The 24,530-nt window shown below is 40.7% G+C and overlaps 1 protein-coding gene across 10 annotated transcripts in view; it reads left to right on the top strand.

The window, feature by feature from the left end:
• DCAF1 (DDB1 and CUL4 associated factor 1) overlaps window positions 1-21,336 on the top strand; it is a 54,659-nt gene extending 33,323 nt beyond the window's left edge. For 3 of the 10 annotated variants that reach the window (XM_069769602.1, XM_069769605.1, XM_069769604.1), the window contains exons 19-24: window positions 1-94; window positions 565-669; window positions 1,528-1,601; window positions 2,817-2,921; window positions 15,892-16,147; window positions 20,326-21,336. In XM_069769602.1, coding sequence (XP_069625703.1) covers window positions 1-94; window positions 565-669; window positions 1,528-1,601; window positions 2,817-2,921; window positions 15,892-16,147; window positions 20,326-20,384 — 693 coding nt within the window. In that variant the 3' untranslated portion in view covers window positions 20,385-21,336. Of the gene's footprint in view, window positions 95-564; window positions 670-1,527; window positions 1,602-2,816; window positions 2,922-3,695; window positions 3,762-6,483; window positions 6,627-6,930; window positions 6,972-15,891; window positions 16,148-19,431; window positions 19,488-20,325 lie in introns of those variants that run through there. The other 7 variants (XR_011321982.1, XR_011321985.1, XM_069769606.1 and 4 more) reach the window with 7 other exon arrangements.
• Window positions 21,337-24,530: the final 3,194 nt, after the last annotated feature.

The raw sequence follows: 24,530 nt of genomic DNA, 5'->3' as shown, positions 1-24,530 counted from the left end.
TGGGACCTCCGAACTTTCCATTTATTACACACAGTACCTGCACTGGATCAGTGTCGTGTGGTCTTCAACTATACTGGCACAGTTATGTATGGAGGTAGGACTTCTCAGTCTTGTATTACTCCCCTTGGTCACCTCTGGTTTGAGATAAGTAGATGCTTGTTCAGTGAAATTGGAAGCTTCAGACAGCCTGTCTTAACTCCAGGCCTTACTGGCATGTGTGAACTGGAATTCTTTCAGGATGTTTATGCTACGTGTATTGCTGACAAAGATGCTTATCAGCAATATCACAACTCATCTGTGAGATTAAAAATCAACCTATTGAAAAAGAAAATGTATATAATGGCAGATCTGACGATGCTGGAGAAAATAATTTTGTCCTCTGTATTAAGTTTCAGTGATCTGCAGTATTAATAAAGGCAGCTCTGGAAGCGTAGATATTAAATGGGTCTTGCCAAGCTATTAAATAAAAAAAAAATTCACATCAGAGTCTGATTTGATCTTGAGTTGATCAATGATAGTGCCAAATGGAAGGTGGATTTGTGGAATAATCTTTCCTTGTATCAGCTATGTTGCAGGCAGATGATGAAGATGACCTTCTGGAGGAGAGAATGAGAAGTCCTTTTGGCTCTTCTTTCAGGACATTTAATGCAACTGATTATAAACCTATAGGTAAGAGTAGAAAAGGAGCAAATAGCTTGGTGTGGAAGTTTGAAGGTTTATTGAAAGTTATGCTTAGTAACATTCACTCCCTCCTCTCCTTTGCATGTGTGACAAAACAAATTCTGCTACAACCTGTTCTGATTGAAGCACGAGAGTTGGGTTTAACACTGAAATAGGTTCAAGTATCATATCCTGTTCAGTGTGTGATTGCCTTACCTGCTACTGTTCAGCAGTTCTGGCTTTATTTTCCTTTCCTCTTTCCAAGTAGGGCATAATCTGAGATAGTAGGTCATTTGGCCAAGATGTCATTGGTCTCATTTCGGGAAGGCCTTTTTCTTTTTTTTTTTTTCTTTTCTTTTTTTTTTCTTTTCCATTTTAATTTTGTTTTCCTTCTCCCAACAGCATTTCCCCATGCTGGTAGTTCAAAATGCTGTCAGTTTGGCCTCCAGCTTGCAAAGCTTCTGGAGCTGAGTTAATTGCTGCTATGCACATAAACAAATGTGGCTTTTGCTGTTGAAAGGAGACATGGCTCACAACTCAGTCCCTTGGTTGCCACCTGTCCTGAAAGATTATCTGTTGTTTACTGTGCTTAGAGAAGCTGATTGATAAATGTATTCTCAAGGGAGGAGGCACTGTGCAGAGCAGGTTAAGAACTTACCTGGCTTTTTTTTATGATAGTCACCAACATTTCTATTCTTTATTATGGGTTGAATTAGTTACAAATATTTATTTCACTTTTGTTTCAGATGTTGTTTCTTGTCCCAACATTTTCTTATCTGCTTTTAGACATATAGTTAGATCTTTTCTTTCAGTGAGCATTAAGTAACATGCAGTTAACCACTGTGTTTGTTTTGTGATGTTTTCCAGCTACCATAGATGTAAAGCGGAATATCTTTGACTTGTGCACAGACAGCAAGGACTGCTATCTGGCTGTCATTGAGGTAACGGAGCTAAGAATAAACTCTGGTCTCTGTAGCTGTGGTTTGAGTGCAATGCTTTTTGTTTCTTTTTGAAACCTTCAGAGGTGATGATTCTGGAGTTCCTACTGTTAAATTCATGTCCTAAGCAGCAGTGGTGTTTTGATAACGGGAAAGATGCTATTAGTTTTTTGTTGTCCACCCACAGCAGTCTTGTTTTTCTGTCTCTGAATCCTTAAACTTCCAAACACATTTGCCTCTCTTTCAAACACTTCCCACTTTAAAATGTGCAGAGGTTTTCCTTCTCATAAGCATAGAGAGAAACACGTTTTTTTCCTATTTATAGCAATAATTTCCTATTAAAATTTGCACTGTATTGAATAACTGGGAAATGCAATCTTCCCTGGGCTTCCCATGGAGCTTTTCTGTGAATCACTCTTAATTGTTCGTTTTTCACTTGTCTTCCTAGCAAAATCCCAGAAGCTAAGGATTTGAAGCAAAAATTACTGAGCGAAACTTCTGGTTTGTTAGGGGGGAAGTAAAATTAAACTAATGGGTCCAGTTCTTTGCCCAATAATATGTTGTCAGTACCCAGTTTCTTGAACCTGACTGTGTAAGTGTATTGATTAATATAAAATCCTGTCGACTTAATACTCTGTGAACCACTGATCCTTACAGACCAAACAAAGAGAGTCAAGAATTTGTAGTAGGGCAAGCTTCATGTTTAACTACTGAAGTTGGAGTTGTTAAGGTTGTGAGGCCAAGATAAGAAAATTTTCTTTTATAGGAGTCATTGGAAATGTTACTTCAGGGCATGTGGCAGCAGTGGTTGCTGGGGTGTCAGATTGCTGTCTTCTGGAACTCTTGCTGTATGACAGCTTTTAGCATTCTCTCAAGGCATATGGTTCAATGATGTGATAGGGAGGCAAATTTGAAAAGAAGTGGTGTGCAGTTAGGTGAGAACTAACCCAAAGCATGTTAAGGATATTCAGTAAAGGTTTTGTTAAGTCTACTAGTAATGCTTGTGGATGACAGAAGTAGTAAGTAGATGTTGGCATCACTCCTGGGCTGGTCTTTGAAACCAAAAAGACTTGGTTTTAGTGCTAATTGTATTGCTGCTAGTAAATGGGAGGGAAGGATTTTGGTAATGTTTCTGTGGTTGAGATCAGATATAACACTGAATGTGAATGCTGAGCTTAATTCCTGAGGCTAACTGCTGTGTGGGCATCTCCTCTTCAGAATCAAGGGAGCATGGATGCCATGAACATGGATACAGTTTGCAGACTGTATGAAGTGGGTAGGCAGCGTTTGGCAGAAGATGAAGAGGATGAAGAAGAAGATCAGGTGAGAAGTATAGCATTAACCTGGTTGTTCAAGACTAGCTGTTAGCCATCTACATGTGAGAGGCCACAGGTGTTCATTTATTACCCATAAAGTACAGATGCCTCATTTGGGTTCACCTAATGAGAAGTAGATCACTGTCAGTGTAAACTAAGACTATGCAGAACCTGTGTGAACATTAACTTTGTGGACTGTAAACCAACATGACAATTTATAGTTTTATAGTTTATTAATTTCCTTAAGTGTTTCAGTCTTGATCAGAAACTTTGCTGTTTGTTCTGTCTTTTTTTTGTTGTTGATTTTTGTTAATATTTTGACACCCAGTAGAGACAGTAGTGTTGGAGGCTTTCCTTTTTTCAATTCCAAGTCTCATATTTGGGCATAACTTGTCACCAGTTTCTGAATGAGACACAACTTGTGACTAATGCAGTGAAACTGCACAGTATTTCTACACAGCAAAATGTTTTAAGAATTTTAAAGAAAGCTGTAGGTTTGCACTGGGATGTGTTGGTTTTCCTTCTCAGATCAGCCATTTGATCTCTGGCAACTTGACAAAAGAGCTAAGAACTGCAGTAAGTGCTCTTCAGGGTGCAGTTGGTAGAATACAGAGTAGCACAGAATACTTACTACAGCACAATGAGAATTAAAGACAAATTTGTAGCTTTTTGGGTGTCGGGTTTGTTTTTTTTTTTTTTTTTAACAGGCAAAGACCTTATGCTTCAATTCCCTAAAGATTTTAAATGCATTATTCTCTGCTCTTTGGTGTCTGCATTCTAGTAAATCATATATTTGTATCTCCTGTGAGAAAAGCTGACTTCACCTTTTTCCAAAGAATGCCAGAAGGTAATATTTTGGTGGGATTTTTCCAGACTGTGTGGAAAGCTGGGTTTCTCGTACCCTTTCTGTCTCTGAATCTTCCTGTTGCTAGATTAAAACTTTTACTTTCTAGTTCAGAAGACTGGATAGCAGATCCCAGGAAAGTGTAATTTTCTTTTCAGTTAGTTGTTATTACAATTTCACTGTAATTCTGAAGATAAAGCAATAGTTCTGTTTTGCGTGCATAGTTTGCTGCCCTGTCCTTTAAATGTGCTACAAGGCTGCAGTTGAAGTCTTGGCATTCTTATGAAATCGTTGGTCACTGTTTCTATCCCTAGATTGGATGGATTTGGTTTAGGAACTTTTAGGATGGGTGAAGAGTAGAATTCCTTGGGAAGCAATAAAGCAGGGGGAAATTAGTGTTCCTTCCAAAGTGTTTCTACTTTCTAGCCATCCAGTGCTTGCCTCGGGGGCAACAGTTTCTATTTTTGTCTCTGCTCCACTGTTTTTGTTCACATTCAGTAAGCTTATTCACATTTTCTTTATAAAATCTCAAAAAATAGCTTGTAGCAGAAATTGATTTTTGCATTGTACAATGATTAACTAGCAGCTATCAAGACACTGTTTTGCGATATCGCTGGTAAGTGTTGACTTAAGTGGAGATGTGTATTTGTATAAGGGGACGCAGTCTGAATGCTGTTGATTCCAGACTGTAACACTAGGTACCAAGCAGAGATAAGGTATCTCTCATCCATCAAATGTGACTGGGGACGCTTCCTGTCTTACAAATGGAGGTGGCCCCAGGCAGAATTTAAGTATGCTAAAAGCTTTTCTGTAAAGTTTATGGAGTATTCAAACAAAGCTGCTCTGGAATCGATTTGCAAGCTAAGAGTGACTAGTTGATATTGCATAATTGCTGCTTTTTATGGTCTTCATTTCTGGGGTGTACAGATGTTTCCTAGATAGTGATTTCTAGGGATGGTTACAGTCAAGTTTCTTTAGTAAGAGAGATTTGATTTTAATATAAACAGCACTTATGAACCCAAATTCAATTAAATCTGTATATATTTAGCAAAACATAAACTAAACCCCTTGTTCTCTGTCCTGTAGCTGTTCGTTGCTGGTCCTCCAGGTTTGTTCTAGTCTTAGGCTTACAAAATACAGCTTTTCTCTCCATAGAGACATCCAGCTAGAACTGAGCTAGAATGAGTAGCAGTTTTCCAGAATAAAGGCAGAATCCCTCTAGCACACTTGTACGTTAAAGCCAATAAGAGTAATTTGTTTCCTGATGAACAGAGAGTTTTCTGTGTATACATATGCTCACACATATCTAGGTGTTTACTACTTGCCTAGTTAGTTTCTGTGATTTAGGCTTTGAAAAATTGGAAATAAACTTTCAAACTTGTTGGGATTTCTCACAGGTATTCTAAAACACCTTCTGGCTAAAAGAAGATGCTTTCTGATCTTTTTTATGAAAGTGGTTTGGGGGGAAATCCATGTGAATCAATATTAATCTGATATCTCTTTGGTCAAGATTTTTATAATCTGGTCCCTGTATCTTCACGCTTTGACTTTATACATACACATATTTTTGTATATGATCTACATGGGTCCACAAGTACAGGTTTTTTTGCCTGTACAGGAACTAATGAGTACTCAAATACAAGCACGCTTGATGGGCAAGCCTTGCTTGGATGTCATGTGATGCAGAATAAAATTGCTTTAAAAATTGTGCTTGAGACAAGTTAAGAGCTGTGGAGAAAAACATCTGCCTGACATTTTTTACTTTAAATTTTGATGCCTAATGATGTCAGTTTTGACAAGTGTCAACTGATAGCTCTGTGACAGATTTTTGAAAAGCAAAAGACTGAGAGTCTGTAAAATGAACCTAGCAGGGGTATTTGGCCTATAGATATCTTTCAATTCCTTTTCTCATTTAAGCGATGAAACAAAACAACAACAAAACGAAATATTGCTCCCCCTTTCTCAAACCAAATCTTGTAAAATCAACTGATCTGTTACATAAATTACCCTCAAATTAAATGATCAGCTGATTTAGCTGGCTTGTGCATGGTACTGCTGCAGTAAATATTTATGGTTCTGTTTGTAATACTTCAGAATAGCACCACTGTAGCTGGGTTCTTCCTTGGCTGTTATACTAGCCTTTCATATGGGATCTCTGGAAAGCTGCCTTTTCCTAGTTACGGCTAGTAATCCGGAGCTGTCAAGCCTTGCTAAACAGAACAAATGCTGAATGGATATTGATACTCTGTGGTCTGTACTTACTATGATAAATGAGGGAAAGTGAAGATGTAACACATTTAGCAAGAGCCCATTTGTGAGCTTTTTTGTTGGATGTTTTACTCCAAAAATACTAGTCTTTCTGCCTTGAATTTTCATGAGGGTTTTGTGTATTATTTCACTGTTGGGTGAGTATCTAAATGGGTCCATCAGTGACTGACAGCCTCACTCACAAAGGTTTGCAAAACTATGTTCAGTCTGTGGGGAAATAGGCAGTTTCCTATTCTTCAGTCCTGCAGCAAGATCTTCCTCCTCTTCCTCCTTCATTTGCCACTGTTTTGATACACTCCTTCAGAGTTAGGCTTAGCTAAAATAAGATGGGTATCTGAGCTACTGGTACAGATGCTGGACCATATTTTGGTTGTTAGCTTGCTTAATTCTTATTTATTTCCCTTTCTTGGCTGATTAGTATCCCCTGTTTCACTCAGTAATCTACTGTCTTCTCTAGTGAGGCAGACCGGGAATTTCAGAGGAAATGATGCAAAGGAAAGTGAACGTACTGATCTGACCTAGAAATGACATATAGCAGTTGCTACGGACTAGAAAAGGAGACTTCAGAAATACTAAGTGATCAGAAAAGCTAAAACTAAGGTAACTGCCTGACCACGGAGTAGACTCAAAACTGTGAAACTTAAGTCTGGACGATGTGATCTTCTGCGTGGGTTACAGGATTTTCAGTCTGTGCATTTTTACCTCTATATTTTAGTTTTTCTTTCCATATTAGTTCTTTAAGGCCTATTTTTCTCTCTGTGGTACATGTGAATGATGTTGCATCCGTGAGGCTCAAGTAGTATTCTTAGTTATTGTCATATTCAGAGAGATTTATAGCTTCAGGAGCAGATTACTTCACCTAGCTGTCCCTGTCCTATAAAGTGTATTCTACTTCTTTTGCCAGAACTGAAGAACTGTTAATTATCCCGCAGTGCTTCTGGGCTATCGAAATGGTGATGGTAGGTGTGTAATTTGTCTTCTTGCATTGGTTTAGAAAATTCTAGGTGATGTGAAATGAAAGCTTTGGAGATAAGGCAATAAAGACTCAAAAGACAATCACCATTCTAACGTGTGGTTTAACCAAGATGGAGAATGTTTTTCCTCAGCTTTCTATGTGATCTTTGTGATCCCAATGTCTACTTCTATTTTAGGACTCTCCCCCTATCTGCCTGCAATAGCAATTCCACTGTACTTTTATTGCTGTTGGTTTGGTAGAGGTTTGTTTTCATGCGGCTACTTATTTGCTGGGGAAAAACCCCACAAACCTTAATCTGTACTGGCACACATATTTGAGAACCACCAGACCATAGTGGTGCTTTGTCACTACAAGCTGCCTAGAATGATTTATGCCATCAGAGACCCTTAATTTTTCAGGAGCTGTTCCTGTAACATTTGAAGATATGGTTTGTTTTGAAATCTTGCTGGAGATGAAATGTTTACAGGATAATAGCTGGGAACAATTATTTTTCAGACAAAAGTGTCAACTGATAATATGTGTTTATTGCACACCTTAATAGGAATCTTTGAACTTAGTTGCAGCCAGGGAGGCTAAGTAAAGAGTGATTTCCATCAAAGACCTGTTTACATAACAGGCACATCTTTTGAACAGGCATCCTCCAAAACAGATATTTCAAAAAATAATAGAAAAAGTTTTCCCAGTACCTGTACTTCGTACCACATTTTTAGATAGTAACAAATAACTGTGACTGCTTCAGCCTATTTTGCCGTTTCAGAATCTAGTTTCACTAGCTGTCAGTGCAAACAGAGGAAATTCTTGCAAAGGCAAAAGTAATTGGAGTTTTCAGAAGGCTAGACTTAGTATTATGGATTAAAACATCTTCAGCAGACATAAAAGCATATTCTGCCTGTTCAGTGACACAAATCAAAGGTTGACTTCCTCTCACCTAACCCATCTTTCTAGAATTCCCAGAGTAGTTGGGATCCAAGAAAATAAAAGCTGCCTCAGCTGTGATGAGAAATGTCAGTCAGAAGCTTGAGAAAATAAAGGAACAAATTCTTGTCCATAGAGGGAGAGTTCATTTATCTGCCAAATTTTGAAATTCCTTTACACACTGTTGGTTTTGTCATGCAATTAAAGGAATGGGCTTATTTTTGTGAGTGAGAGTGTGAGATCAATGAGAGGAAGGAAGAGAAGCAGATTCAGAAACTGCACCTGGTTCTGGGTTCCTTATATTATTTCTGAACCCTACAGCACAGAGAATATAATAGTCAAATTAGAACACATTTATCCCTAGCATTAAGGAATATATCAACTGTGAAATGGTGACTTGCACATCCCTCAAAGAGGATAGTGACTCTGAAGTTAGATTGAGTATCATCAGGTACATGCAGTCATGTTAAAATTAAGACATTTCATAGGCAAAACCAGACTGTTGGTCAAAAGAGTCCCAACTGAACATGCCAATCCAACAGAGGCCCTGTTACTTTAAAGTTTTTGTTTATCTGTGTCATGGATGCTTTTTCATTCATCACAGGTAAGTAGTCATTGTTAGACAAGCTAAACCTACTGACATAGACTAAGAGAATAACTGCTTTTTTATTTCTTCACTCCATGTTTTGCCTCTGTGACATACTGTATGCTGTGTGCTGTTTCCTGTATTAAATCTGCACATACCTACATCTGCATAGAAGCCTATGGTAAGATTCCTTGCTTGTTACATATAGTAACTTCTGCACATTCCCAGGCTTCTACATTTTTAGCTCTGTGACCTCATTAATGGCTATAAAGAAGTAGAAATTCTAACACCGAAGTAGCCAAGAAGGTAAAAGTAGGTGCAGCCCTGTAATGGGAAGGAGATGAATACTTAGAATTAATTTAATGGTATGATAATAGGAAGTGAGTTTGGGCTTGCTAGCTGAGGGGAAGGATGGAGACTAGGTAATCTAGGATGTAAAATTCCTTGACCCCCTAGAAGGACTGTTGGCTATATTTAAGCTTTTTCCACTGCCCGTTGTTCAGGGAGTGTTAAGAAGTGGGTGGGGGAGGATTTGGATGGAAACTCTTTAAGTGACTGAAAAAGAGACATTGTCACTTTGTCACTCCTGAGAATTGCATAGCAAAGGATCAGAAGTACCAATATGCTACACAGATGCTTTGGAAGCGAAGAGAACAATTGTCAGAAGATATGACAAGGGGATTGTCTGTGGAGAAAGATAAATTACTGAAACAAGGAGAGACTTACTCCTGGAGTGAAACATTATTCAGTGAACTTGTATTTGAACAACGATCATATGTTGGTTTTTTATGAAAGCAAAGCCCATTCCCATGCTGCAAATAGGTCGTAATTAAGATAATACTGATAATTTGGAAGAGACCAGATTACTAAAAATGAGTTTGCTTCTCTCTAGGAGAAAGTTGGGGGAAGAGGGTGAAAGAGAGGGAGAAGTAAACTAGTAGGTGGTTTCTTGCTAAAGCAAATAAATTGACCAAAATAATGAGACTCTGGGAACTGTGAATTTCTTTACCAAACACCCTCCCCCCAAAACTAGAGAAAATAAATAGTTTATAGAAGCAGATGCTTACTAGCAGATGATTAGACTTGGCTACCAATAGCCAGAAGTAAATTAAATATGAGCTGAAAAATTTGAAAAAGTGGGAAAATTTTCACTGGTGATTGATAACTGTTTTGCAGGTAGAGAAAAGGCAGCCTCATAGATGAAAATAAGAATAGTTAAAGTAGTACCATATAGCATGATTCAAACTGAGAGGTGCAATAGAGACTGTGTTTTCAGAGGAAGGGACTGTTGCTGGAAAGCATCTGCAGGTGGGAGGTATTGACTTGGAAGTGATGATAGGAGGTGAGCATGGGGCTGGGGAAGGAGCAGCTGTGAGATGATGACAGCTGAACAGTTCATAGAGCAGTAACGGAGGAAGTTGGGCAGAAAACTATTGATGTAAATACTTGTTTTGGACTGTGAATCAATGCCTAGTAGAGGAAGAAAAAGTGAAAGAGGTGTTATATGAAAAGGTGAACCTTTTTGTAACAGCTGAAACCATGTCAAATAAGCAAAAAATCAGTCACCTGTAAATTTAAAAACTGAGTTAAGGTTTCCAAACCTAATATCAATGATCAAAAAAGACCTGTGGGATCTTCTCTTGGCAGCTAACAGCCAGCCTAGTGTAAATTTGAGAGATTATGTAATCTGCAGTTGAGGAGTCTCAAATTCTGTTCATCTGGTCACACAAAATTTTTGGATTCAAGAAATGTAAGAAAACTCAGTAAAGAGTCTTAAGAGTGCTTATAAAGCAAGCTGGTGTATTTTTATATACTGCAGATCTGCAGTGGTGTAAGCCATACTTCCTGAAAGTACTTTGTACATACACTGATTAAATGTTAAAATACAGTGCAGAAATATGTTAAAATCAAAGTTCTGCCTAGTTAACATGTATTTTGCATCGGAGTTTGAATAAGTGAAAGTCTGGGGTTTTCCTGAGTCTTTGAATGTTTTCTGAGAGATGAACACTGGTGAATATGTTAAGTATCAATAACCTGTACTACCCAAAAAGACAAATTTTGTGAATTTTCTATGTGCAAAATGAATGGGTAAAGGGGAACAGTAAGAAAGTCTATGATGATAATGAAAGGCTATGAAGTACGTGCAAATGTGCATCAAAGAACAGTATGGAAGAAAATACATAATGCTTGAACAAGAGCAAAGGCTATTTACTAAGCTCTGAACGAGCTGTAAATACTGGCAACATGAAGAATTAGGTCAAGCATTTTTTTGTTACAGTGCTGCCACCCCTATATATGCTATTCCTTTAGGAGATGTTTAGTTTTTTCCTTTGTAGTTACAAATGATAAATTAATTGAACCAAATCTACTTGGCTTTTTGAATCTTTATGTAAGACTGCAAACTAGTAGTAGAGTTAACTTACCAGTAATTTGCTTTGAGATGATCTTGAGATAATCCTTTGCTATGTAATCAACTTTTCTGATTCTGTAAGTTAACATCCAGCTTTTCTTGTACATTTCTGTAAACCTGCCTGGATGCAGGCATGTTAAAAAGCTGACGTGAATCACTTTTGCTCTCTTAATCATCCTCAAAATAGTTCCAGAATCACAGACTGTGTATTGAAGCTATTTATGTGTTACTGTGTAAGTGAATTAGTTGATTTTGGTGACTTAGAGAAATCTCTCAACACTCACTAAGATGCACACTTAAATTAATTGTCCCATTTTGCAGTCTTACCCTAGAAGAACTGATAGTTCCTGCATCCTTTATGCTTGTCTAAAGTATATAACTGATGATACTATACATTACTGACTTACATTCTTAAGACTTTTTGAGTTAACTGTTACAATCCCTGTGTATGGATGGGCTTTTTCAGCCTAACCTAGGCTAGTAGTTGAGTCAAATTAACTCTTTAGTTGAGTCAAATTAACTCTTTAGTTGAGTCAAATTAACTCTTTAGTTGAGTCAAACAATTTCTAAGTTAAACAGGGGCCTGTCCCTGTGTGGACATCCTATTTACATCTGTGGATAGCTATTCCACACTGAAGCTGCAGCCTCCCTCTTTGCTATCCCCTTATAATTATAACTGGGGTTTTGTTTTGTTGTCTTGTTCACTTTAAATTGTCAGCTTTGTCTTTGTTCATTACCTTATTTTTGCAGCCTTTTTGCTTTAACTGGGGTGAGTCAGCACCGTAAGTATTTATGCAGAGAAGTGGGGCCAGAAAGCCATTTTGTGTATGAAACAGGGTGGGTGTTTCCTAGATTAAAATTCCTTTATTATAATTGCGATGCTGTCTTTCTGAAGAGCAGAAAGAGTTGTTCATCCAGGTACGTTCATACTATCATGACCTCTGCATTGCAGCCGTTATGTAGTGACATCTGTGTATGCTGGAGATGAAGAGTAATACTGGTACAGTATTGTGAAGATAACACAGAAAACCCCTAGTATTTGTGTTCACTATCATATATTATATGATAATGAAATTAATACCTATCTATATAATACATAATTACAAAATTGAGTTTCATTAGGTGTCAATGGGTACTCTACTTTAAACTGTTCTATTCTTGGCATCTATCAAGGTCAAGCTCCCTTATGTTAATCCTAAGGTTAGGTACCTACAAGCAATCAATATACCTGAATCACCGTGTAACTAAAATGGGTAGCAATGTGACATCCTTAATTCAAAAGCTGGGCTCCATCGTGTCCCTCTGAGTGTTGCCTGCTCTATTTAAAAGGGAGAATTAGGGGTTTTTTTTCTTTTTTTTCCTCCATCATAGCCTCAGGTTGGGATTGTTTGTAATCTTACATGAATTACATTGGAAGCTAGGGGTTTGGTCTGGCTGTATTGTAATAATAGTGCACCTGGCTGTAGAGCAGGCACGCAGAAATATCAGGCAGTGAGCCAGAGTGCTGATAGTAAGGTAAAATGTTTTACAGAGGGAAGGTTATGAGATGGCCAGTTTGTGATTCTGCTACACTACCCTTGTGCCTCCTGTAAAGATAACTGGTAGCTGTGAAGTGGCTTCTGTTGGAGAGGGAAGAGAATATCCTCTAAGGAAGGAGAGGAGGAATGCGAGGACTCCATGAACAGTTCAAGTTCTGATCTAAGCAGCTTTTACAGAGAACAGCCCAAATAGAAGAATATCTTTAGGCATCTAAAGGAGTTAGTGATGGCTAAAACAGTTCTCTGATACTGTTTAAGTCATACAGAGTGTTTTAGGCTATGGGTTCTGTGGATCAGTTAACTCCAATGAGGAAGATAAACACAGGTGCATGCTTGTTTTGCATAGATGTGCATGCTGGTTCTTTTTTCTAGCAGCACCGGTGTCATTGCCCAAAGCTCTTGGGAACTACCAATGAGTAGGTAGGAGCTTGCTTTTGCAGGTTTTTCCTTCACAAATCCAGATCTGGTTTGGAATAATTGTTCTGCCCATCTTCCCTTGTGACATTGCATAAGGATTTTTTTCACTGCTCTTACTCAGTATGCCTGCATGAGTCACTGGGGAAGGCATGCCATTTTTTTATCTGTATATGGATTCCGTATGTGAGACAGTTGTGGTATCTGATGAGGATACAGCCTAGATATCCATTAACAGACTGGATATCACTTACATGTGATGGTGTTAGGTGTGAGGAAACACCAGGTGGAGTCTTTCTCAGCTATATGTCCCACAGATTGGTTTTGGGTACAGAAGCTCAGTGTGCTTTCCTAAAAGAGATCTCACCAAATATATGCAAGCCTTGTGTTTCTAGACTGGAGTATTGCAGTGTGCCTGCAGAGGTTTGTGTTTGGAGATTGTTCAGAAGCTATTGCAGAATTAATTTGCCTGTTACTTAGCAGAAGCACCAGATTTTCCAGGATCCTGTTTGTGTTCTTTAAAACATGACAAGGTACAGGTTTTTCACTCCTTAAAGATCACTCTTCTTGAACTGTGTTCTGTGTCACTCATTCAGCTTGGTAAGGACATGCGTGCATGTTGTGCTCTCTCTGTCACATGCACATGTGATTTCTTATAGTGTGGTTTTCACACTGTTTTCTGGTTTACCAAGGACAAGTATAATTTAGACCTCATCTTACTGTTCTTAGGTGGTTTTTAAATAAGTGTGGCCTGATTTTAATTGCCTACTTCAGATTAAGTAATTTAAACTGGAAAGGTGGAAACGTTGATTTCAGTTCTCTAGTATTCTGTTGCTATTTGTATTTTTACAAAGGATTTTTTCATCACTGGTTGGTGTAATCCTTCAAAATTATCTTGCAGCTAAACATACACCCTTTCTGTGTAATTTGGCACTAATTCTCGTCAGCCAGAAGAAATCTTTAGCTTTATACAACTATATTTCACTTCATCTTATATTTGAAGGATGATATTGCTATATATGCCTTGCTTTAAGCTTGAGTGAAAATGTTGATAAAATGGTATTTCAGTTTCAAATAAATACATTAAATGTGAAACAGTCAAATTCAGTAGTTTAGACATTTATGTCATTGTGGGCTAGATATGTAGGAAAAAAATGCTTTCAGAAATTCCGCAGATGTGGAAACTAGGAGGGTACCTAACTCATTTCAGAATCCTTTAGGTTTCAATTACACGGACTCTTAAATTAATCTCATAGACATTAGGGAAAAAGTGTATTGTCTACAGTTGTGTCTCTGTATCCAGACACTGAAAAACCTGGCTTAATTTTTCCAAGCTTTTAAAATAAATTGATCTCCTTCTTTCCAGCTTCAGAGTTATTTAGAGACTGAAAAAGGAAAATAGACTCTCCTGCCTTTTCAGTTCTGAATAGAGTAATAAAGTTTAAGATATTGGTCTCTCTGTAGATACTGCATAGAACAAAAGTAAAAGTTATTAAGGCAAAAGCTTTTATACTCCATTCAATATATTTTATGGAAAATTATGCTCAATATTGCACTGCAGTGTAAAACTGTGAACTACAAGTAGGATATTTCCTCTCCCAGTGTGTATACAATTCAAAAAGCAATGTCCATTGATTTGAGGACTCATTGACTCAAAGTAAAGGTTGTAATTGCCTAAAATAAGCATAGGCTTTAATACATGTTGTTTAGATTTTATAGTTAATATGAGCTCTTTCAGAAAGAAAACTATGTAGCAAACCAATGTTTTTATACTGTAATCTCCATTTAAATAACACAGCACTTCTGGTCAGTAGAGGAGACTTGGCTGCCTTTCGCAAGTGAAGAAACAATAAAATCTGCCCAGGCTTTTTGGCATTCCTTGTTTCTTTTGCCTAGGACAGATGTTGGGTTTGTGTGGGTGTGGTGGATTTTTTTTATAGCACTGACTGAAGAAAAAGTAGGTTGGGGACATGACAGTAAGGTCTTTTTCCTCTGTCCTTTTAGATCTGAAAATGCAGCAGTCTAAACAGCACAGTGTTAGTGTGGGAAGCTTGAGGACCAAACTAACCCTTGAAGTGGGTTGTTAAATATCCATCTTAACTGCTTCATAATTTTGCAAAATGTGTTCCCTCCCAAAACAAAGGGGCAATTAAGACTGAACTGCTTGAGAGCTGCCTTCCTGCCACATGAGAGCATTCTGCCAGGGAAAAAGGGTGTGACTCTGAGGAGATGTGCAGGTATATTGAACCCTTTCTTTGAGTCTTGGAGAATTCCTGGAGCTTGGCTTGTGATGGCACTTTTTGGCCTCTCGTTTGTCTGGAAGAACAATAGGACTGTAACAGCTTTTTTCCACTCAGTTTTATCTGCTAGACGCAGACTTCTGGATTTGATCTGTACAATGAGGAATTCAGTTGCTTTATTGAATGCAAATTTTTATGGTTTGATAGAGAAGGATCTTGATCCACAGGTAAATGCCAAAGATGAGACTTCTGAGCTGCTTTAAACAGTACTATCATCTGAAGCTGACTGATTGAGGGATTGGTTTAGGCTAATAGTATCTTCTCCTACATTTTACATCTCATCTGAATCAGGAATGACTGAGAGACTGAATGTGCATGCTGTTTGATGCAATATAGAGGTTTTGGTCCAATTGAAACTAAAGCAGTTTGTATAAGACTAGCAACAAAGCCATGGATTAACAGGTCTTATTGCATGTCCTTATCAAGAGTGCATTGTGGTGACATGTGTTGATGGCCAGTATTGGAGAGGGGCTTGAGCCGATGGTACCTGTGTTGCACCAGCATTTTGCAGATAAGACTTTGCAGGCCTGCAAATGATCTAGCATGTGTCATGTTCTGTAGTTGTAGAGAGAAAGTGTTTGTATGGGTGATGGGAAAGTGTTTATAATGTGTGATGTCTGGTTATGGGGAGAAGTGAAAACTATAGGTATGTTTTCTTCAATTATTCTTACTCCATTTTACATTTGTTTTAATGTCTGCAATGGACTATTTTTGCTGTCTTTATAGGAGGAAGAAGAGCAAGAAGAAGAAGATGATGATGAAGATGATGATGATACAGATGATCTTGATGAACTAGATACAGACCAGCTGCTGGAGGCTGAGCTGGAGGAGGATGAGAACAATGAGAATGCTGGCGAGGATGGAGAAAATGACTTTTCCCCCTCCGATGATGAGGAGCTTGCCAACCTCCTGGAAGAGGGAGATGATGGTGAAGATGAAGATTCTGATGCTGATGAGGAAGTCGAGCTGATTCTTGGAGACAGTAAGTGTGTGCTCAGCTTGGTAACCACAGGTGACCTTGTCCTCTGTTTAATGTCCTGACAAATATGCAACATCTAAATCTTCCCTGAAATGACTTAGCTGACTTCCCCCCTAACTGATACGACAGGCAGAAATCATCATGCTTGTTCACCCATGGCCTCTCAAAGTAATCTGTTGGTAAAAACAGCTCTTATCTGAGAGAACAACTGTGAGTTCTGGAAAGGAAGGTATCTCCTTTCTTCAAGTGCTCCCAGAGAGCTTGGCAGGCCAAGAAACTCCATGTGAAGAAGCCTTGTCTGATTGCTTGCCTGTCCTGCCCTTCAGGGGGACACTGGTTGAACTGTTACCTCACCTGTCTTCTCTGCCTTATTTGTACCTGTAAGGACAGAGAAGCATTTTTGGTCCTTGGTGCTATTCTTTCTCTTTTGTAATTGCTTAAAGTGCAAAACCAACATGGCATTTCTGACTTCACTTCCTTTTTTAGACTGTTCTGAAGCCAACATAACTTTTCGGATAAAATTTAAATTGTTTTCTTTTTCTGGCATTCCACAGATACAGAGATTTGGAAAGTTAGAGAGAGAGAGAGTGTGTGTGCGTGCGTGTGTGTGTGTGTGTATTAAGAAAGAAAGGTCTGAACTTATGTAGCAATTCAGTTTGGAAAAAGGCTTCACAGGAAAGAGAAGGCGAGTAGGGTAGCATCAGGCTTGGGATTTGTGACACCAGATTTTGTTCCCTTTTTTGCAGCACAATTTTCAAGTATGCATGGCCAAGTCACTCTAGTTCTTTTTAATTTCCAAGCTGTAAAATGGGGATAATGTAGTTAACTTGAGTTAAAATGTTGGTAAGGATGAGTAATTACAGTGTGTATGGTGGTTGAAGTCCTGCAGTGATAGGTGATTAATGTGAGAGCTGAGGTGGGAATCAATCTTCTCTGTCAGTGCTGGAGGATTAGGCATGCCAGGTGTGTTTCGGTGCTAATGTGGCTGGCAGACTCATTCATGTCCCTCTTTTCTGTTAGAATGTAGCTCAGTTGTTTTTAAGGATGTGGCCACATCAGATTGCCAGAGTTACTCTGTGGGGTCAGTCTGCTGTTCTCTTGAAGGTAATAGGTATAAAATGTAGGGCCACATAGGACATTTACATAGGACAAATTCATTAATAGCATATTGCAGTTCAGTGTTTTGGGATTGTGGGTAACTACTGCCTGTCCCAGTAGCTGGCGGGACCTTCTTGACACAACTCCACTTCTGTTTCCTCAGGGGGTGCAGGGCCAGAAGCTATTAAGAGAGCACCCAGAGTGCTATAACTTGAATTGTCCAAGGGGCAGAATGGAGGGGAAGTTCAGGTCATTTCAGTAACTATTCCTGTAACAGCTAGGTGCTACTTGATAGTTATTTCAAGTGCGCTCTGTAGAGCACTATGTATTATGAAAGGGCCACATCTGTACACCATTTATGGATAGAACCACTTGATCAGAACTTTGATCTGGTATTGCTGTGGAGCTGCAGCCAGCCCATCCTGTGGCTGTTCGGTTGCTTAGCAGCATCTTTGGGAAATTAAAGCAGGGAGTGCAGCTCTGCCAGGCTGATGTGTGCATGGTCCTTGCACAGGGTTTGATGAGTGGGGTTCTGTGGCTTCTTCTCTGACTTCAGCTTCATCTGGCTTGCTTTTGTTTCTCATCCAGCAAGAGCAATTAAAATTTCCCTCTCCTTTGCTTATGTTGTATTCCAGAATTAAAAGTTGTAAAGGCACTGAAACTGTTGCAAAGTACAGATCTGAGGCATGGTGGTCTATTTAGAGTGCTTCCTACTGCAGACCTTTGCTGTATTTTGGGTGAACCTCCATGACATACAGTGGGTGTACTTAATAAAAAAAATTCAAAGAACAGTTCATAGAGTCATATCATAGAATGGTTTGGGTTGGAAGGGACTTTCAAGATCATCTAGTTCCAGCCCCCAGCCATGGGCAGGGACACCTTCCACTAGACCAGGTTGTTCAAAGCCCCATCCAACCTGGCCTTGAACACTTCCAGGGATGGGGCATTCACAGCCTCTCTGGGCAAGCTGTTCCAGTGCCTCACCATCCTCATAGTGAAGAACTTTTTGTTTACATCTAATCTAAATCTACCCTCATTCAGTTTAAAACCACTACCCCTCGTCCTATCACTACACTCGCTGTTAAAGAGTCCCTCCCCATCTTTCCTATACGCCTCCTTTAGGTACTGGAAGGCTGCTATAAGGTCTCCCTGGAGCCTTCTCTTCTCCAGGCTGAACAACCTCAACTCTCACAGCCTGTCTTCATAGGGGAGGTGCTCCAGCCCTCTGATCATCTTCGTGGCACTCCTCTGGGCTCACTTCAACGGGTCCATGTCCAGTTCAAACAGGAGTGTGAGTGGCTTTGGCTCCTTGTGCTTTAGAGAAGGCTTTATTTCCTTTTCAGGAATAATCCATGGAGAACCTTTTAAGTATAAATTTGTCTTCCTCGTCCTTTGTCACCACCTTGGGGAGGGTAGATCTGTTTGTCTTGTCCAAAGTAGTTTATGCATTGTGCAGATCTTTCAAGAGCTTGTTCCTGGGCCAATGGGGTGCCCTTTTTGAAATGCACGTGTGATATAGGATGGAAGAAATATATGGAATTCTTACCAGCAGCATGGCTGACTCGTTTCCTCTTTTCTTCTGTAATTGAAAATGGCAGCTTCCAGGCACGTCTATAAGCTTCTGCCAAGCAGTTAACTGCAATCAGGTTTACTTATAGACATGGAGCTCAAAATTGGAAGGCGCTGTGGTGAACTGGAGAATAAAGAGTTAGGAGATCCCTTTTCAAAGCTTTCCTCTGGTGTTTTAAAAAAAAAAACAAAACCAACAAACCAACAACTTTTTCAGCTTCTCTCTTTCTCCAGAGTTTCTGGGTTGTTCTCTTGTTTGTGTTCTTTCCTTCTTACTGCATAAGTGTAGCTACTGCAGCACTGGCTAGTGTTTTCCAACTACCCTTACATGGCTGTAGCTGTTCTGGGAGCACTGATGACCCTTCAGATTAGGCTCAGTACACAGTGGAAAGGCAGCTGGCTAATCTTTGGGGAGGAGGGTTGGGGGAAAGGGTTTGTGCCCTCTGCTGCTTGCTTGTGATTCTTTTTTTTCCCTAAGGAAAGCATCTGAGAAGGGGTGAACCTTCCAGAAGGCCTTGCTTACCTTGACAGGCATTTTAGAGATCCAGTATAACTGAGATGGCTAAGAGGAATTCTTGGTGTCTTTTTTTTTTTTTTTTAAACTATTTTTTAACACCTAGTTAACTGCAGCATCCAATGAATTCACATAAGAAAAAGAGCCATCGTCACCTCTAAGGTAAGGCAGGAGACCTCTTGCTGCCAGAGCTGCTACCACTTCCCTCTTGCACAACTGAGGGTTGTGCAGCTGAGGGTTGATAAAAAGCAAGTGTGTGTGTGTGTGACTGCTGCTGGCAAATCCTTTCATGTCTTCATTCTGTACCACAATGAAGAAAACCAGGAAAAGCACAATTTTCAGGTCACCTTTAAGGCGTGCTATGTAGTTAAATTCATTAGAGAAACCTTTGGGTTGCTAGAGGAAGGTTCTAGTTGTGAATGTATGGATTGCTTCTGCCTCACTCGGGAGGTCTCCTCCTGTGCTGTGCAGAGGGGAGTGACAGGCCAATAAGAACCTAGTACTGAGAAAGTCTGGGTCTAACTGCGTAATGAATTAGCCCCATGCACGTTATACCGAGGCCATATTTCACCACATCAGGTTGGTGGAACTGTCAAGCTTGCTTTCAAATAACAGCTGTGCAGAATGACTGCCAGATCTGTCCAGCCCCAGCATGAAGAGCTATTGCACTTGTGCAAGCAGCTCATGTGCAAGTACCTTACTGCTGGTGTCCTTCTCTCCATCTTGTCATGGGAAAAAGAATGCCAGCTAATAGAAGCTGCTCTCCTCTTGACCCTCTGTTTTAACCAGGGAAAGAAAGCTCTGGTGCATATTTGCTAACTGCTTTTGATTGATTTGAAATGCACTAATGGTGCTAGCCGCCTCCATCATTGTTAGGGAGTTGCTGGTCTCAAGCAGGTGGTGGCCATCTCTTGTAACTATGAATGCCTTGCCTTGCTTAGCAGCCCTGACAGCTGTGTTCTTCCACAAACCAAACATAACCTACATGTCTCCTTTTCAGCCGACAGCTCAGATAACTCTGACTTGGAGGACGACATAATCCTGTCTCTGAATGAGTGAGGAGTGACTGCCAGATGGGGTGTTGGCAGCAGGAGATGCTCCCTTCCCAGCAGAAGACCGGAGACCAAATAGGAAACCGATTCTGAGCACCCCAACCCTTTTTCTCCTGGGAAAACCTGAGGAACTCCAGCCCATCCGCTGTGTTGGTTTGAGTCAGTTTGAGGCTCGGGGCTAAGTCCGAGGCTCTACAATAAAGAGACCTGGGGTTAGGCCTCTTTTCTCTCTGCCTTTTTTTTTTATTTTTTATTTTAGGCTGAGATGATTCTCCTCTTCAAAGAAACTTCTGAAGATATTTCACAATATATTTTCTTTGTATAAAGTTCTTTCCTAAAGAACAGAAATAGTTTTATATTAAAAAAAAAAAAAAAAAAAAGGCAGGTGTTCTAGTAAAGAGGGGATGAACTTTGTATTCCTGTAGTACCTTGTTACCATGGGGTAGGTTCGGGGGAGAAAAATTGTTTAAAATTAAAGGAAGAGGCATTTTTATGCAACTACTAAGTGAAATAAGAGGATCATGGTTTCTAATATTGTTGAGGAGTGAGAATATTTTTATTTTAAATATGATTTTATTTTTAAAAAACAAAGCAATGGGTGTTAACACCTGCTAGTGCGCCAGTGTGTTTCAGATGTTTTTGTCCTCCAGGGAAGAGCCTTGGGGGTGTTTGGTAACTGAACGTACAGGCTGTTTAAAGCGGAGATTCTCGCTGTGGTACCAGCTGTAATGGGAGGCTGAAATCCTGGCTTGGCCTAGTCAGAGCCTGGTATTCCTGAAGACGGGGATCTGGGATTGAAGTTTGAGCCCTCTTTCTCCCCTCTGCCCTTTGTGGTTCAAGTTTTTTAATCTTTTTTTTTTTTTTTTTTTTTTTTTTCCCCCCTCCCTCTGTGTGGAAACTGCAAATTGAAGGCCTTTTTCTTTAATGTAAAGTGTATTTATTAAAAAATTAAATACAAATCCTGTCTCTGTTTATGGCTGTGAATTGTAGCCATGCATTCCTCTGCCACTCATGCAGAAGTGGTGCTCTGTGCACCTGAGGGGCTCAGCCAGCGAGCAGCTAGGTGTAGCTAGTGGCCTGCTGCAATAAGGAAGGGCAAAATAAACAAGGGGTGAGATTTGTGAGTGCAGGCTCCACTCACTGTCCCAGTCCACAGGGACTCCCAGAGCTGCACAGCAGACATTTCACCATCCTGTTGGTTCAAATCTGGCAGCCTGACAGCCTTGATTTCTCAGTGGGGTTGTGGGCAGTGTGGCACTGCATCCTCACTGTGCTGTGTGGGAGCTGGAAGGTGCTGCTAATGCCAGGCTGTGATTTTGTTTGTTTAAAGATGATGCACCAGAATATCCACTCTGCGGTTCAGCTACAGGAAGCATGGTGAGCTGCAGGGAACTCTCACCACCTTGCCGGTGTGTGTCAGAAGGCAGGAGCAGCATTGGGCCTCCTCATCCATGTGTAGTTTGGCATTATGTACGCTACCTTCTGGCTATACTGGCAGAGGGCAAATTAGGTGCTCCTGTTTGTACATGACGAGGCCCTGCCCTTAGAAGGGGCTGAAAAAAATTGCAGTTGAGTGTTTGATTTCACTGTACAGCACACAACTGCACAGCTTAGTTCTTGTGTGTCAGACCTGCAAGGTAAGTGCTCATCGCTTGCTTGGACAAGGCCACTAACTGTGCTATTTATTCCCAGGTGTTCAGATGATAACATCCACTCAACTTTTTACCCTTTCTCTGTTTGGCCACTTCTTACTTCCAGAGTAGAGTTTGAGGCAGAACAGGGAGCTGGAGGCTTCTCACTCCTTGACACTACAGCAAGTTTTCCACCAAGACCTGTGCCCATTTCAACTAAGGCTCAAGGTTTCATTGCTTGAAGAGGAAGGATTTTCTTTTTAACCAAGAGAAGCGATAGCTTTTCTTCCCTCCAGCATTGCATCTACTTAATGTACTTACCCAGGGCTGCTTGTTAATAATTAAAAAGAAAGGTTCTGCTGCAACTTATAATGGATAATTGTACCCTACGGAGTCGATAAAGATGAGCGAGTTGCGATTACTACAGCATTTAAGACCAGCAATTGGAGCAGCATTCTGATTAAATGAGGGGATTGAAAATCAGATATGCCATCCAACAGCTGTGGAAACCAGCCTCTGCCTTATCAAAAACATCTTAAGCAACTTTACCTTAGAAAATGTGCGGCTCAGGAAGGGGGTGGGGGGGGAAGTGTTTACTCAACTACTAAAAACAGAGAGATCCTGTGCCAGATGATGCCCATATCTTGTTCTGGCATTATACCACAGCTATAATCGGCTGCATCTGTTGCTGTTTTGGGCCTGACTATCTTGGAGAAATTTACCAACTAGTTTTGTGAGACAAAACTGAAACATCTAGGATGGAACTCCTATTTATATTATAAACTGGGCCACTGTAAGTATATATGCCATCCCTCCCTCCCACACCTATCCCAACTTCATTGAATAGAGCCAAAGGGAGCGTGCTCGGGCCTTAGCCTGTGGCTAAGGAGGCAGGGCTCAGCTCCTGCAGCCTGCAGCTCACTCACCAAAACCTGCAGAAGCAGCCCTGGCTGCCTGTCCTGGGCAGACTCTTAGCCTCTCCTTTCCGCTTGCTTATTGCAGAGCTGCTGAAGTTAAATACACAAGCGTGGGGGAGGCTGCCTGCCCCCCCGTGCTACCTCCTTTGTTCTTGTGGGGCATCACTGAAGAGTGCTGGGGAACAGGGTGACTAACAGGCTGGGTGAAAAATGGGGATACAGAATTGAGGACTAGCAGGGATTCGTTTGTTTTTGTCAGGCCATAATTCTGCAACTACTTGGGATGGGGGGAAATCTCAGAGGAGTTTGGAAAATCACCTCTTCCCTTGGCATTGTGATTTAATCTATTTAAAAGCATTGTGTTTGGAAAAAGTCCTATAATCTTCCTGAATACACACAGCACATCATTGCTGATCTGATGCCATACAGTATTTCTTCGCCTATGCAGACATTACAGACCTCGGCTTAGGGGATGGAAGGGGCTTTCAAATATCCTGCCAGCTGGCAAAGATGTATACCTACCTCTGCAATCGAGGGGAGCCTTTGCAGGAAGGATGCTGCCTTTCCTCCCATGATGTGAGCAGAGAGTAGCCCAGCACCAGCCTGTGCCCTCATATTGCCATGGTCCTCCTCAGTCTATAATCAGACTGTAACTGCTTGGCCCGTTTGGCACACTGCAACACAGTTCCATGGAGTACAGGCTGTGTAACCATCGTGCCAGCACGCTGGGAGGTTGTACGCATATCCCTGCAGCGCAGCGCCTCAAAAAGAATCTCATCTAGGCCAGGGCTTGGAGAGCAGGGTAGAAACCTCAGGGCTGGTCAGTAGTTTAACCTGTGTGTTAGCAAAGGGTCATAATCAAGGTCTCATCAGCACTGGTCATATGCACATGCTGGGCACCTGGGACAGCCTAGGGCTAGCCCTCTTGTCCATGTTTCTGTTGTAAAGACAGCCAGCAACTGATGTTAAAAAGAAGAGGCTTTGTAAGACAGACTCTGTACTGAATGTGTGTTCAAAAAAAAAAGAAAAAAAACCGGAGCAACTCAGTCTAAACGCTAATGCTCTCAGACCACCAAATCCACCATCTCACACCCTGGTCCCACTTCGTGTTTCAGATCACACTCAAAGAGACCGAGACCATTACCCTGTTGCAATTACCTTACTGCCACTGCTGTACTGGGCTGAAAGATCCCCTGCCCCCAAACCACCCCTCCAGCACTGTGCTACCCACCAACTTCCAACATCACTAAGTGTCTTAGGCTGCCTAACTAGGGCCGTGGTCTTCCTCCCCAATCCCCCCCCCGTCATGTATTTTCCCCCCAGAACTGCATCCCATCCCCATTTATGGGCCAAGTCTTTGCAAGCTGTAAGATACAGGTCTAGCATTATTTTTCAGGCCTGTTTCTCTTGAAACCAGCCTGGATGCATGTGTGAGGGGATGGGATGGCAGGCAGGACTACAGGACGGGGGCCTTTGGCCTCAGCACCATCTGGCTGTTCAAGCAATAGCTGGGGCTCACTCACATGCTGGGGAGCTGGGAAGGCTCAGGTCATCAGGTTAGAGGGCTGATACTGCTTCTCTCTCAGGTGTTTCTTCCTTAAGCTC

This window comes from Haliaeetus albicilla, chromosome 24, assembly GCF_947461875.1.
Source record: "Haliaeetus albicilla chromosome 24, bHalAlb1.1, whole genome shotgun sequence".
Taxonomy (NCBI): domain Eukaryota; kingdom Metazoa; phylum Chordata; class Aves; order Accipitriformes; family Accipitridae; genus Haliaeetus; species Haliaeetus albicilla.
This window is presented reverse-complemented; position numbering and strand designations above follow the sequence as displayed.